The 16,243-nt window shown below is 42.6% G+C and overlaps 1 protein-coding gene across 1 annotated transcript; it reads right to left on the reverse strand.

The window, feature by feature from the left end:
• Positions 1-10,004: 10,004 nt before the first annotated feature.
• Positions 10,005-15,182, reverse strand: SKA1 (spindle and kinetochore associated complex subunit 1). The gene is made up of 6 exons (XM_075262376.1): positions 15,082-15,182; positions 14,476-14,600; positions 12,710-12,801; positions 11,619-11,753; positions 11,202-11,371; positions 10,005-10,256 (listed from the first exon to the last, which is right to left on the reverse strand). Exons 1-6 carry the CDS (start codon positions 15,167-15,169, stop codon positions 10,108-10,110), a joined length of 759 nt encoding a protein of 252 aa, XP_075118477.1. The 5' UTR covers positions 15,170-15,182; the 3' UTR covers positions 10,005-10,107.
• Positions 15,183-16,243: the final 1,061 nt, after the last annotated feature.

The raw sequence follows: 16,243 nt of genomic DNA on the forward strand, positions 1-16,243 counted from the left end.
CCCCACCATACACGGGCCCCGGGGCTTGAAAGGGCCCAATAGCTTCTCTGCCATATAAAACCCAGTGTTGTCTTAGATGATGCAATCTCTGCAGCCCGGGTGATAACCGGGGACATGTCTCAATGAAAGCCAACGCTCGGCTTATGACTACTAGATTTGGAGTCTTTTCCTTTTGCATAAATTATTCCGTCTTCTCTTTGTACTCGGCATCTATAGAAAAAACCACACAGCCTGAAACGTAAAGGTCAATAGAGCAGAATTAATTCCTGCCTTATACGCCATGGCAGGAAACCCTGGTATTTAGAGTGGATGCAAAATCCTTCCCGTGGTCTCTGCAAATTACCATTTCTAAATGTCACTTCTACAGGTCTTTCACCAGTTTTTTTTTCCATCTATTTTTTCTAGTCTGTCTTGACGCAAAGTGACAGTAAATTGTGCAGGCGGCCGGGTCACCGTCATATTCTTCTGGGATGATATAGAAGCAAATCATCCTCTACGTCAGGTATGGAAATAGGATGCATTCATTCTATCCAAGGTGATAGGCAGCAATGGCCTGAAAAAACTGCAACGTGAGGACAAGTGCATTTGCTGTAAACTCAGCCCCGCATCAGAAGTCGTCGTGGTCGTGGGTTTGGGACGATAAGGGCAGGGTTATGATATCCTTAGGATAGGTCATGAATTGAAGATATCTAGGACCCCTGCCATTCAGCTATTGGAAAAGGTCGCAATATTTGGGTGAGTGTTGCAGCCTCTTCGCTAAGCACAGCGCCATACATTGTATAGTGGCAGTGCTTGATATGGCAGCTCAGCCCATTCTCTTGAATAAAACTGAGCTGCAATCCAGTCATCTGGCCAATGAATGTGATGTCACATGACCTGTAAAGCAGAAACGGCAGCCAGGACGGGTGTCTGACCCCGCTGATCTTCAGATGATGGCCTATCCCAAGGACAGGTCAACTAGATAAGTCCCAAAAAACCCCTTAAGCATATTATTGCATTGTGGCAGATTTGTTATGGATGAGTTGATATGGTATCGCACCAGATAAGACCGGCGATCCTCCCCAAGATGGCGCCTCGTGCCGAGTCTCTGATGTTCTTGATTTTAATGGGATGTTCCAGGATTTTGGAGGTCCAACTTTGGGCAAATGTTTTTTTTCCCATGTCCTTTTCAATAGACTTTACAAGACAGAAGATAAGTCCCTGTAGCTATATTTTCTGCACCAGTTTCGGTGACGCAGTTTGCGTCCAGGGCCTTCATTACCCACCAGCTGAACTTCACGCCCTATCGAGGCTCCACTTGTAGAGCGGACGGTAATTAATTGTGCAGCCGAGCGTACCGGGAAACTATTAGTACTATTAGAGGATGAGCGCGGACGCTTGTATCCATGTCATTACACTACGTGTTATTGTATCAGCCATCTTGTGCTATTAATAATCCCGAAAGAGCAGGGCAGGATTGGTTATTAGTCACTGACTAATAGAAGTGTTATGGGGTTAATATTCATGGCTGGAAAAAAACCTCTCTTATCTTGTCCCTAAAAACTTAGTATGCAATGTACATATTCTTTACATATAACCTGCAAGTGTAGGCCATGCCCAAACAAACAGCCATACAATAATCCCAGCACTACCCACTGTATCTATATATACTGTGTGCCTGTATGGTGCCTAACATCAGTAGTACTCAAGCAGTGGCTATGGAAGCACTTGGGGCTCTCTAGTAGTTGGCAGCTGCAGATACTATGCACAAGCAGCCATTGCAATACTAGAACTTTCTCACCAGTTGCATTAAAAAGCACTTTACGAGCTGTGAAAGGTCCGGACTGCTGCAAAAAAATACTGGTTGTTGGCAGTAACCACAATGGGGAACTCATTGCATACATAGGAAACCTCTTAGGACATTCTTGGTGCCCAAACTATGAGCAACACGCCATACTGACAGGATCCCACTTTACAAAGAATGCTGTGACATTTCACATAATACTGCCCCATGTCCGAAAATATAGCTACTATAATACTGCTCCTATATACAAGAATATAACTACTATAATACTGCTCCTATGTACAAGAATATAACTACTATAATACTGCTCCTATGTACAAGAATATAACTACTATAATACTGCTCCTATGTACAAGAATATAACTACTATAATACTACTCCTATGTACAAGAATATAACTACTATAATACTACTCCCTATGTACAAGAATATAACTACTATAATACTACCTCCTATGTACAAAATATATAACTACTATAATACTGCCCCTATGTACAAGAATATAACTACTATAATACTACTCCTATGTACAAGAATATAACTACTATAATACTACTCCTATGTACAAAATATATAACTACTATAATACTGCCCCTATGTACAAGAATATAACTACTATAATACTGCTCCTATGTACAAGAATATAACTACTATAATACTGCCCCTATGTACAAGAATATAACTACTATAATACTACTCCTATGTACAAGAATATAACTACTATAATACTACTCCTATGTACAAGAATATAACTACTATAATACTGCTCCTATGTACAAGAATATAACTACTATAATACTACTCCTATGTACAAAATATATAACTACTATAATACTGCCCCTATGTACAAGAATATAACTACTATAATACTACTCCTATGTACAAGAATATAACTACTATAATACTACTCCTATGTACAAAATATATAACTACTATAATACTACTCTGTACAAGAATATAACTACTATAATACTACTCCTATGTACAAGAATATAACTACTATAATACTGCCCCTATGTACAAGAATATAACTACTATAATACTACTCCTATGTACAAGAATATAACTACTATAATACTACTCCTATGTACAAGAATATAACTACTATAATACTTCTCCTATGTACAAAATATATAACTACTATAATACTGCCCCTATGTACAAGAATATAACTACTATAATACTGCTCCTATGTACAAGAATATAACTACTATAATACTACTCCTATGTACAAGAATATAACTACTATAATACTGTTACTATGTACAAGAATATAACTACTATAATACTACCTCCTATGTACAAGACTATAACTACTATAATACTGCTCCTATGTACAAGACTATAACTACTATAATACTACCTCTATGTACAAGAATATAACTACTATAATACTGCCCCCTATGTACAAGAATATAACTACTATAATACTGCTCCTATGTACAAGAATATAACTACTATAATACTACCTCTATGTACAAGAATATAACTACTATAATACTGCTCCTATGTACAAGAATATAACTACTATAATACTACCTCCTATGTACAAGAATATAACTACTATAATACTGCCCCCTATGTACAAGAATATAACTACTATAATACTGCCCCTATGTACAAGAATATAACTACTATAATACTGCTCCTGTGTACAAGAATATAACTACTATAATACTGCCACCTATGTACAAGTATATAACTACTATAATACTGCCCCTATGTACAAGAATATAACTACTATAATACTGCTCCTATGTACAAGAATATAACTACTATAATACTGCTCCTGTGTACAAGAATATAACTACTATAATACTGCCACCTATGTACAAGTATATAACTACTATAATACTGCTCCTATGTACAAGAATATAACTACTATAATACTACTCCTATGTACAAGAATATAACTACTATAATACTGTTACTATGTACAAGAATATAACTACTATAATACTACCTCCTATGTACAAGACTATAACTACTATAATACTGCTCCTGTGTACAAGAATATAACTACTATAATACTACTCCTATGTACAAGAATATATCTACTATAATACTGCTCCTATGTACAAGAATATAACTACTATAATACTACTCCTATGTACAAGAATATAACTACTATAATACTGCCCCTATGCACAAGAATATACAGTCCTATGAAAAAGTTTGGGCACCCCTATTAATCTTAATCATTTTTAGTTCTAAATATTTTGGTGTTTGCAACAGCCATTTCAGTTTGATATATCTAATAACTGATGGACACAGTAATATTTCAGGATTGAAATGAGGTTTATTGTACTAACAGAAAATGCGCAATATGCATTAAACCAAAATTTGACTGGTGCAAAAGTATGGGCACCCTTATCATTTTATTGATTTGAATTCCCCTAACTACTTTTTACTGACTTACTGAAGCACAAAATTGGTTTTGTAACCTCAGTGAGCTTTGAATTTAATAGCCAGGTGTATCCAATCATGAGAAAAGGTATTTAAGGTGGCCAATTGCAAGTTGTTCTCCTATTTGAATCTCCTCTGAAGAGTGGCATCATGGGCTACTCAAAACAACTCTCAAATGATCTGAAAACAAAGATTGTCCAACATAGTTGTTCAGGGGAAGGATACAAAAAGTTGTCTCAGAGATTTAACCTGTCAGTTTCCACTGTGAGGAACATAGTAAGGAAATGGAAGACCACAGGGACAGTTCTTGTTAAGCCCAGAAGTGGCAGGCCAAGAAAAATATCAGAAAGGCAGAGAAGAAGAATGGTGAGAACAGTCAAGGACAATCCACAGACACCTCCAAAGAGCTGCAGCATCATCTTGCTGCAGATGGTGTCACTGTGCATCGGTCAAAAATACAGCGCACTTTGCACAAGGAGAAGCTGTATGGGAGAGTGATGAGAAAGAAGCCGTTTCTGCAAGCACACCACAAACAGAGTCGCCTGAGGTATGCAGAAGCACATTTGGACAAGGCAGCTTCATTTTGGAAGAAGTTCCTGTGGACTGATGAAACAAAGATTGAGTTGTTTGGTCATACAAAAAGGCATTATGCATGGCGTCCAAAAAAACAGCATTCCAAGAAAAACACTTGCTACCCACTGTAAAATTTGGTGGAGGTTCCATCATGCTTTGGGGCTGTGTGGCCAATGCCGGCACCGGGAATCTTGTTAAAGTTGAGAGTCGCATGGATTCCACTCAGTATCAGCAGATTCTTCAGAATAATGTTCAAGAATCAGTGACGAAGTTGAAGTTACGCCGGGGATGGATATTTCAGCAAGACAATGATCCAAAACACCGCTCCAAATCCTCAGGCATTCATGCAGAGGAACAATTACAATGTTCTGGAATGGCCATCCCAGTCCCCAGACCTGAATATCATTGAACATCTGTGGGATGATCTGAAGCGGGCTGTCCATGCTCGGCGACCATCTAACTTACCTGAACTTGAATTGTTTTGTAAAGAGGAATGGTCCAAAATACCTTCATCCAGGATCCAGGAACTGATTAAAAGCTACAGGAGGCGACTAGAGGCTGTTATCTTTGCAAAAGGAGGATGTACTAAATATTAATGTCACTTTTCTGTTGAGGTGCCCATACTTTTGCACCAGTCAAATTTTGGTTTAATGCATATTGCACATTTTCTGTTAGTACAATAAACCTCATTTCAATCCTGAAATATTACTGTGTCCATCAGTTATTAGATATATCAAACTGAAATGGCTGTTATAAACACCAAAATATTTAGAACAAAAAATGATTAAGATTAATAGGGGTGCCCAAACTTTTTCATAGGACTGTAACTACTATAATACTGCTCCTATGTACAAGAATATAACTACTATAATACTGCTCCTATGTACAAGAATATAACTACTATAATACTGCTCCTATGTACAAGAATATAACTACTATAATACTACCTCCTATGTACAAGAATATAACTACTATAATACTACTCCTATGTACAAGAATATAACTACTATAATACTACCTCCTATGTACAAGAATATAACTACTATAATACTACTCCTATGTACAAGAATATAACTACTATAATACTACTCCTATGTACAAGAATATAACTACTATAATACTACTCCTATGTACAAGAATATAACTACTATAATACTGCTCCTATGTACAAGAATATAACTACTATAATACTACCTCCTATGTACAAGAATATAACTACTATAATACTGCTCCTATGTACAAGAATATAACTACTATAATACTGCTCCTATGTACAAGAATATAACTACTATAATACTACCTCCTATGTACAAGAATATAACTACTATAATACTACCTCCTATGTACAAGAATATAACTACTATAATACTACTCCTATGTACAAGAATATAACTACTATAATACTACTCCTATGTACAAGAATATAACTACTATAATACTGCTCCTATGTACAAGAATATAACTACTATAATACTACTCCTATGTACAAGAATATAACTACTATAATACTACCTCCTATGTACAAGAATATAACTACTATAATACTGCTCCTATGTACAAGAATATAACTACTATAATACTGCTCCTATATACAAGAATATAACTACTATAATACTACTCCTATGTACAAGAATATAACTACTATAATACTGCTCCTATGTACAAGAATATAACTACTATAATACTGCTCCTATGTACAAGAATATAACTACTATAATACTGCCCCCATGTACAAGAATATAACTACTATAATACTACTCCTATGTACAAGAATATAACTACTATAATACTGCTCCTATGTACAAGAATATAACTACTATAATACTGCCCCCATGTACAAGAATATAACTACTATAATACTGCCTCCTATGTACAAGAATATAACTACTATACTACTGCTTTCTTTTGAGACAAATCCTAAGCAGGTAGTTTTTTTTCCCCAGCCTTGTATCATACTTCTATTCCCTGAGCCGTGTCCTGATCTCACATCAGTAGTATACGGCACATTTGCAGTCACATCTTCTGCTCGCTCTGGTTTCCCTCTCTTACTGATAGATTATGTTATCATTCTGCATGCTAGTCAGGCCTATATACCATGAAGCTGCTCCTCGGAGAGTCTCTCTTGCCGTATTACTTTCTACTTAATTAAAAAGTGAGAAATGAAAGCCATTCAGTGTCACGGCTTTGTGAAATGTTGCAGGCGGCTTCTTCATTGCAAGACGCGTATAATTTATTTATATAGGAAGAAACGTCCAAAGAGATCACACAGCATGGAGAAGAGGAAAGAACATCTCAGATATTACGGCGTCCACTGCTGTCCAGCTATCGTATGTGGTATCGGTTTCTGAGAAACCTTGGGAAGTTACTGACTCTCCTTAAGAAGACTGGTGGGTATGAAGTCACGAAGGACACTGCTTGTCACTGGCTGAACCTGCTGCACGAGGCAATTGCTCAGATATCATTACACATGTATGGGGTCAGTAAGGGCGTGCGCGCAGTCTGCATTTACAACAGATAACCTTTGCACTTACAGATTTTTCTGTCTGCACACAATCCATCTCCTGAATAATGTAAAGTATATAACCCATGAAAAGACAATTGTTCTACAGGAACCTACAGCTATAGATAAGGAGGTTACTAAGACGTCACGGGTGAAATCAATGCTGTAATGGTAACACATGTCCTTGGAGGCGTTGTATGGCCGGTCCGTCATATAGGAACATGAGAGGTGTAATTCCACTGTGATAAAACTGGTGCAATGTAATACAGATACAGATTTGGCTCTAAGACTTAAGTCCGGTACTGCAAGGGTCTCATATGTGCTTGATATCGCAGCTCAGCCCACTCATTTGAATGGGACTGAGCAGCAATCAGGCGATATGGCTGATGTCATAGAGGTGTCTCTGGTGTCAGACCTCTGCAAATCTTTGGTTGAGGTCACCAGTGAATAAGTCCCAAAAATCCCCTTTAGCACTTGGGAGTCACTTTGTATTGTTCGTGCACAAAAGTGCTGCAAGTATTGATGATTTTACACGAAAAAATTTAAAAATTGCAATACCGCATTTGACCACTTGGTGCTGCTGATGAGAAATCTGTCCAAAAGCAACACAGCAGTCTACACCACTATGGAGCCACCTAGTGGTAGAAACATTTAGTGCATGGATAAGATAATGCTCTACACACCATCTGCAGTACACAAATCTCTTTCAGTTTGCTACAATGTATCATGATGTCGAGCTCATAGAGCATTGCATAGACTGGATACAATGTATCAGACTGCTGTAGATGACATTGAGCTCGCAGAGTATTGTATAGACTGGATACAATGTATCAGACTGCTGTAGATGACATTGAGCTCGCAGAGTATTGTATAGACTGGATACAATGTATAAGTCTGCTGTACATAACATTGAGCTCACAGAGTATTGTATAGACTGATTACAATGTATCAGTCTGCTGTACATGACCGTCGAGCTCGCAGAGCATTGTATAGAATGGATACAATGTATAAGTCTGCTGTACATGACATTGAGCTTGCAGAGTATTGTATAGACTGGATACAATGTATCAGTCTGCTGTACATGACATTGAGTTCGCAGAGTATTGTATAGACTGGTTACAATGTGTCAGTCTGCTGTATATGACATTGAGCTCGCAGAGTATTGTATAGACTGGTTACAATGTGTCAGTCTGCTGTATATGACATTGAGCTCGTAGAGTATTGTATAGACTGGATACAATGTATAAGTCTGCTGTACATGACATTGAGCTCGCAGAGTATTGTATAGACTGGTTACAATGTGTCAGTCTGCTGTATATGACATTGAGCTCGCAGAGTATTGTATAGACTGGTTACAATGTGTCAGTCTGCTGTATATGACATTGAGCTCGTAGAGTATTGTATAGACTGGATACAATGTATCAGTCTGCTGTACATGACATTGAGCTCGCAGAGCATTGTATAGACTGGATACAATGTATCAGTCTGCAGTACATAACATTGAGCTCGCAGAGTATTGTATAGACTGGATACAATGTATCAGTCTGCTGTACATGACATTGAGCTCGCAGAGTATTGTATAGACTGGATACAATGTGTCAGTCTGCTGTATATGACATTGAGCTCGTAGAGTATTGTATAGACTGGATACAATGTATCAGTCTGCTGTATATGACATTGAGCTCGTAGAGTATTGTATAGACTGGATACAATGTATCAGTCTGCTGTACATGACATTGAGCTTGTAGAGTATTGTATAGACTGGTTACAATGTGTCAGTCTGCTGTACATGACATTGAGCTCGCAGAGTATTGTATAGACTGGATACAATGTATAAGTCTGCTGTACATGACATTGAGCTCGCAGAGTATTGTACAGATTGGATACAATGTATGAGCTGAGAGCAGGACTAGTGACATGCAGGGTGACGGACGAGGAGTGTGGTCAGGAGTCTGCTCAGTCACTGACAGCAAGCAAAGATCAAGAGAATGGTGAAGAGCTGAAACAAAGTATAAAGTTACAGAATATTTTATTTATACAACCGTTGTGCAAACTTGACATTTTATTACCCATCTTCAGTCTGATTGCCCAGACCCCCTCCACTGAGGAGAACTGGGGTCCCCTGTGCTCATCCGAACGCAGCCCTGGTTGCAGATACACTGCCGCTCCGTCATCTCTATGGGACTGTCAGATTACTGGCTGCTTTACTCTGATTGTTGTAGTCAGCCCCCTAGAGACAAGCTGAGCGACCACTATTCTATTGAGAGACTACAGACCCCAATTCTTGCGATTAATGGGGGTCCCAGCAGTCAGAGCTTCCACCGACCAGACACTTAATATCTTACATACAAACAGGCAATAAGTGGTCAGCTTGGCACCGCCCCTTTAAGCTTTCCGAACCTAAAACTGGAAAACTCAACTGCTAGGTTTACACTAGTGTCTGCTCTCGGTCCTTCGGGAGACCTGAACACTAAAAAAGCGGTAACACATGGAGAACGACTGATCCCACTGGCTAGAACAGGGTCCGTCGTTCTTAAACTGAAACTGGCGAGAAAAAAGCCCCCCCCCATGTAGGACTTTGTTCAGCAGACACAGCAATGGAGACCCCGGAGCAGATATGAATGTAGTCTTATATACAACTAATCCCGTACTGTAATAAAGGATGCAGTGATGTCATGTCAAAGCCATTAGAATAAGCAGGGCATTAGAACAAGAAATTTGGGGGTCAGTTTCTCGCTCTGTGCTCCGTATCCAATAGACTGTTATGTAGTGGAGTCCTTCCTGACGTCCTGTGTATTGTCTGTAGTGTCGGGGGTGCTGAAGAATACTCCGTATGGGAGAGTCATTAGCAGATAACATAACGCACCATCCCTTTCCCTCGCAGCTCTCGGAGGCGGTGACAGTGCCGCAGGATGCTCAGCATGCCGTGGAATCGCTTGTCTACCTTCACTTGGGTGAATTCTTTGATATCTTGCTCGACCATAAAAAACTGGCCTAAGGGGAAAAGGCAGAAGAGTTAACACGTGACAGTGAGGTCTCTGGTAGATTGTCTGCAAAATCGATATTTCAGGATCACTTTCTGTAATGTTGCCTATACAGTAGGGCTGCAGCCCAGACACCAGTCACCGTTTCTACATTAAAGGGATCCTATCATTGGATCCCCTTTTTTTCCCCTAACTTGTAGGAATAGCCTTAAGAAAGGCTATTCTTCTCTTTCCTTTAGATGTCTTCTACGCGCCGCCATTCGGTAGAAATACGTGTTTTCTTCAGTATGCAAATGAGTTATCTCGCAGCACTGGGGGCATCCCCAATGCTGTGAGAGAACTCTCCATCTTCTTCTGGAACGGCCTCTCCCTGTGTCTTCTTCCATCCTGGGTTTCAATCTTCTAGGCCTTTGGCACAGCCGACTGTGCATGCCCGACTCACAAAAAAATGGCCGCTTACATCTGTGTAAGCGGCCATTTTCTTTTGGCCTGGGCATGCGCACTTGGCTGTGCCCGAGGCCTAGAAGATTGAACCCGACTCTGGAAGAAGACACAGAGAGAGGCCGTTCCAGAATAAGATGGAGAGTTATCTCACAGCAATGGGGACGCCCCAAGTGCTGCGAGAGAACTCATTTGCATACCGAAGAAAACACGTATTTCTACCGAACCGCAGCGAAGACATCTAACGGTAGGAGAAGAATAGCCTTTCTTAAGGCTATTCCTACATGTGATCAAGAAAAAAAGGGTATCCAATGATAGGATCCCTTTAAAGTAGAAATGGTGACCGGTGTCTGGGCCGCAGCCCTACTGTACAGCAACATTACTTACTACACTGGAGTTTGTCAAGTAGACTTCAGCTATCCAAAAATCATATCAAAATAGGGTAACACTGTCCCTGTTAGTTCAGCACCGTTGAAATTTTACTCCTCAATCCCCCTAATGTTGTATGAGATACCTTTCGTATCTGAAGTCTCCTCCTCTTTGAAGCGTCCCAGTTGCTTTCTGGCAATGTTGTTCAGAGATTTAAGGGGCTGGTGCATGATCTTGTACTTGCTGACCACGGCCTTGTTGAGCTCTTCGATAAGGTGGTTGATCTGCTCGTACGTCAGGCGGTTTTTCATATACCTGTGTAAGGAACGCTATGGTTTAGCGGATCACGTCTGGCATCACAGTGTTGGGTCCTTCTCTATCAGACTTGGACACAGTGGAGAAGATTTATTACGCTTTGCGTGCTCGTTTTTTGGAATACAAGGCACAAAATGTTGCAATTTATTTTGCAAAATTCTGACTTTTTGATTTCTATGTCACCTGCCATAGTCATAGATGCTGAGATGTAGGATGCCTTGATAGAATACCATTACATTTCACTTACGCCGGCACATTGGCGAACTCCTGCACCGTAATCAGCTCCATTTCTTTGATGTGTTTTTCTCTGACAGATTTCTTGGCCGGCTCTGGAGCGGCGACCTTAACTTCCACCGGAGGTTCCTCACCTGGGACTGAATTACTAGGAAACAGATGAGACAGGACATTAATATTCAGGGGATGAAGTCTCCGAGGAGGAGGCGGCTGGGAACAGTGCGTTCTGCATCACCCGGACCCTGCCACACATGTGACTGCGAAAACTACATCTACCTTATCACTATGTGTAACTCAGAGGGGCGGGATGGGAGGAAGAATGAATGCAAGGTCAACAATGGAGGGCACGGATGCCAAATATTAGAACGAGCATCCTTTCGTGTTATTGCAAACTGGGGCATGGGACACTATGGGCAGGGCAGAAACTTGGCACAATACAAGCTTTTTGATAGGCTCGAAATTGCAGCTCAGGGCTCATTCACATCTGCGCCCAGGTGTCCGTACTTGAGGTTTCCGTTTCCTGCCTAAAACAGATGCAGGAGACGGAAACCTGCAGGAGTCTTTCATTTGAATGGGTGAGAAAGCTGTCCGGCCGTGAGCGGCGGTGAGCGTTTTGCGCTCTCCGCCGCGAAACCGGGTTTTATAATCCAGACACAGAGTCGGACATGCAGTACTCTGTGTCCAGATAAAAAAATCCGGTTTCGCGGCGGAGAGCATAAAACGCACACCGCCGCTCACGGCCGGACCCGGTCTGTGCTTTCCGTCTTCTGGCATGCAGAAGACGGAAACCATAGAACGGAGAGCAGAACGCAGGTGTGAACCTAGCGTCAGCCCCATTCAATTGATTGGGACTGCATTGCTGCTGTACCATATGAACCATGAATGTCACAATCCTTCTGATGACCAGTCCTTTGAGATAGGCCATCAATTGAAGGTCTATGAGGGTCCGAAATCTTGGACCCAGCAGCATTTGTATGTGAAGGGGACGCAGAGCAGATCGGTCGGGGTCCTGGGTGTCAGACCCCCCTCCACTGATCTTGACATGATGACCTATTCTGAAAATAGCGACCTGCCTAGAAAACCCCTTTAAAGACTTGAATTTACCTGGTAGGACATTTCTTGGGAAGATGAGGCGGAATATTGTCATTGAGATGAGACGCTTCCTTGACATCTCGCTCTAGAGTTGCTTGCAGCTCCTGAAGCACAAAGAATTCACCCTCCTGAGTAACACACGGGATGAGCGGTACACTTTATACTTCAGTCACGAATACATCTTTGTGTTCAGACCCTAAAGTGGGACTCCACTCCACTTTATCGGGAGCATTCAGCATTTTAAAGGGAATGCCTCACCTCTAAAGGAGAGTCCACCCTCTTGGCTGAAAGGTGGTCAGCAAAACGGTATTTCTGCTCAGGGTCATGTGACTAGGGATTCTGAACTAAAACATATCAGATTGCAATAAAATGATCCTGTACATCAGGCTAATGAGTTCTCTCGCAGCAATGGGGGCGGGCCCCAGCGCTCAAACAGCGATGGGGGCGTCCCCACTGTTGCCCAAGAACTCTCTTCGGCGACGCCTCCTTCTTCAGCTGCATCTTCCCCTTCTCTGTCGTCTTCCTTCGGCGTCAGCTCCGACACCTGCGAGACACTAGTAGAGCCGACTGCGCAGTACACTCCTCGAAGTCTTCGCTGAACAGAGCGTTCTGCGCATGCTCAGTAAGGTCTGTACAGACCCTCCGAAGCCTGGATGACTTCACTCGCGCGTCGGAGGTCTGTACAGACTTTACTGAGCATGCGCACTACGCTCTGCGAAGACTTTGAGGAGTGTACTGTGTGTAATTGCAGCCTCGAAAATATGGCCGCCGGCTGGCATGCGCAGTTGGCTCTACTAGTGTCTCGCTGGCAGAGCTGACTGCGCAGGCGTCGAAGATGACGCAGAAGGAAGACGACAAAGAAGGGGAGGATGCAGCTGAAGAAGGAGGCGTCGCTGAAGAGAGTTCTCGGGCAGCAGTGGGGACGCCCCATTCGCCGTTTGAGCGCTGGGGCCCACCCCCATCGCTGCGAGAGAACTCATTAGCATACTGGTAAAAACCGGGATTTCTAAGGAACGGTGCCACGGAAACCACGTCTAAAGGTAAGAGACGAATAACCTTTCTAAAGGCTATTCCAACGTCTAAAGCAGAAAAAATACCTATTTAGTGGTAGAATCCCTTTAAAGAGGAGCTTTCACCGATTTGGGCACAGGCAGTTCTATATACTGCTGGAAAACCGACAGTGCACTAAATTCAGCGCACTGTTGGCTTTCCCGATCTGTGCCCCGGGTAAAGAGCTAGCGATCCCGGTTCTGCGGCTCTTTACAGTCAGAAGGGCGTTCCTGACAGCCAGTCAGGTATGTCCTTCTTCAAAGCAGCGCCTATCGCGCTGTACAGTGTGAGGGGAAGGAACGCCCCCCCCCCCTCCTGATAATACTCGTCTATGGACAAGCACTGTGAGCAGAGGGAGGGGGCGTTCCTCCCCGCTCACACAGTACAGCACAATAGGCGCTGCTGTGAAGAAGAACGTACCTGACTGACTGTAAAGAGCTACGGCACCAGGATCGATAGCGCTTTACCCGGGGCACAGATCGGGAAAGCTGACAGTGCGCTGAATTCAGTATACAGAACTGCCTGTGCCCCAAACCATGAAAGGTCCTCTTTAAGGTCATTTAAGGCCTGGCAGTCGGACCCCCAGCGATCAGGAGAAAGTCCCCCATACAGTCTCCTGGTGATTGGAGAGACGGTGCACTTGCTATGGCATTGCCATTCCTGTGGCATCCTGCAGCCAAATACGTGGATGACCCCAGTAACAGAAGCCACATTGCTCTCCATCTTACCTTCAAGGACTTTGCAATGGTTTCCTGCCTGTGAACTTCCGTCTCCACTTTATTAAGGAGCTCACACAGAAGCTGCAACTCCTGGGCCACTTTACTGAGCACAGACCCTAAGGAGGGGTCCTGACCTGGGGATAAGGGGAAGCGCAAGCAGATGTTATACAAAAGGGAATCAATAGATAATCAATTCTATATTATACTACAATATATAAAGCAGGTTACCAGTGGGGTCCGACATCTGGGACCCCCAGTGACAGGTTCCCTTTAACTAGGTCACTAGGTCATCCCATGTCTCAATACTATTTCTATCAACATATCCCATAGGAGACGCCCCCTTTAGGTAAAGTTCAGACATGGCAGCAGATCACAGTACAAGACACGTGAATGAGGTTTAGCTGAACTCTAAGGCAGGATAGTGCGCTGTAGAGGTCCCCTTTAATACATGGGGTGAAGTGTCAGCACAATCTGCACATCACGTGTACGGTATATGACACTGAGGAGCTGCCAAGGATTTACAGGAGATCCACAGTGGGGGACAAAAAAACCCAACAACATGGACTTAAAGGCATGGCAAACTAGAGCGGCCAGTCTGACCTGAGGGAGACTCACCGATGTGACGGAGCTGCAGGGTCTTCTTGATGACAGAAATCTTAGAATGGACGTGAGAACAAAGATCATCCAGGTCCAGCGGATCCATCTCTCACCACTGAGGAAAGAGTCAGGGTGTGAGGTCAGGCTCCAGCACACAGCTGGTTAAAGGGAGGGTAAAGATTGGGTAACGTCACCCCCAGACTTAGCAATACCTGCACTGTACAGGAGAACTATGAGCGAGGCTGTGATGGGGACAGGTTGTTATTATAGTAACATTACGGCTTCTTCTATTATGGGGGCACTCTGCCAGGATATACTATAGGGGCACTATGGCTTCTATTATGGGGGCACTCTGTCAGGATATACTATAGGGGCACTATAGCTTATATTATGGGGGCACTCTGCCAGGGTGTACTATAGGGGCACTGTGACTTCTATTATGGGGGCACTCTGTCAGGATATACTATAGGGGCACTATAGCTTATATTATGGGGGCACTCTGCCAGGGTGTACTATAGGGGCACTGTGACTTCTATTATGGGGGCACTCTGCCAGGGTGTACTATAGGGGCACTATGACTTCTTCTATTATGGGGGCACTCTGCCAGGATATACTATAGGGGCACTATGGCTTCTTCTATTATGGGGGCACTCTTCCAGGGTATACTATAGGGGCACTCTGTCAGGATATGCTATAGGGGCACTGTGACTTCTATTATGGGGGCACTCTGCCAGGCTGTACTATAGGGGCACTATGGCTTCTTCTATTATGGGGGCACAATGCCAGGCTCATAGTTATAGAAATGGATTTGCCAATAGTATATTACATGACGTCATGACACAATGAATACACAGCCCATATCCTGCCCCCGTATACAGACCTGTCACCCCTGTACACAGCACTAGTCACTGACCTGACAGCCGGGACTCTGTAATTCAAATCTACCCGCCGAGCGCTGCGCTGACGTCACATCCAATACTGTATGAACACTAGAGCTCAAACACAACGCCCACACCCGTCCTCGTGCTCCCGTGTTACTGATCGCGGTCAGCCATTTTTCTGAAGACCGTGGTTTAATCTCACCGGGAAAACCACGTCTGTCGGACGCGGCCATGTTGTGTTCGTCTTTATGTTGCTATAGTAGTGCTGCAAGAGATATTAAAACTTAATTTTCCCCTGG

Source organism: Leptodactylus fuscus, chromosome 1, assembly GCF_031893055.1.
Source record: "Leptodactylus fuscus isolate aLepFus1 chromosome 1, aLepFus1.hap2, whole genome shotgun sequence".
In the NCBI taxonomy this organism is placed as follows: Eukaryota; Metazoa; Chordata; class Amphibia; order Anura; family Leptodactylidae; genus Leptodactylus; species Leptodactylus fuscus.

Excerpts from the sequence above, each read along its gene's own strand:
- SKA1 (XM_075262376.1), bottom strand. The coding sequence starts at position 15,169 with ATGGATCCGCTGGACCTGGATGATCTTTGTTCTCACGTCCATTCTAAG. Across the intron at positions 11,754-12,709 it reads CCCAAGAAATGTCCTACCAG|TAATTCAGTCCCAGGTGAGG; the intron begins GTAAATTCAAGT and ends TCTGTTTCCTAG. Across the intron at positions 10,257-11,201 it reads GGAGACTTCAGATACGAAAG|GCCAGTTTTTTATGGTCGAG; the intron begins GTATCTCATACA and ends TTTTCCCCTTAG.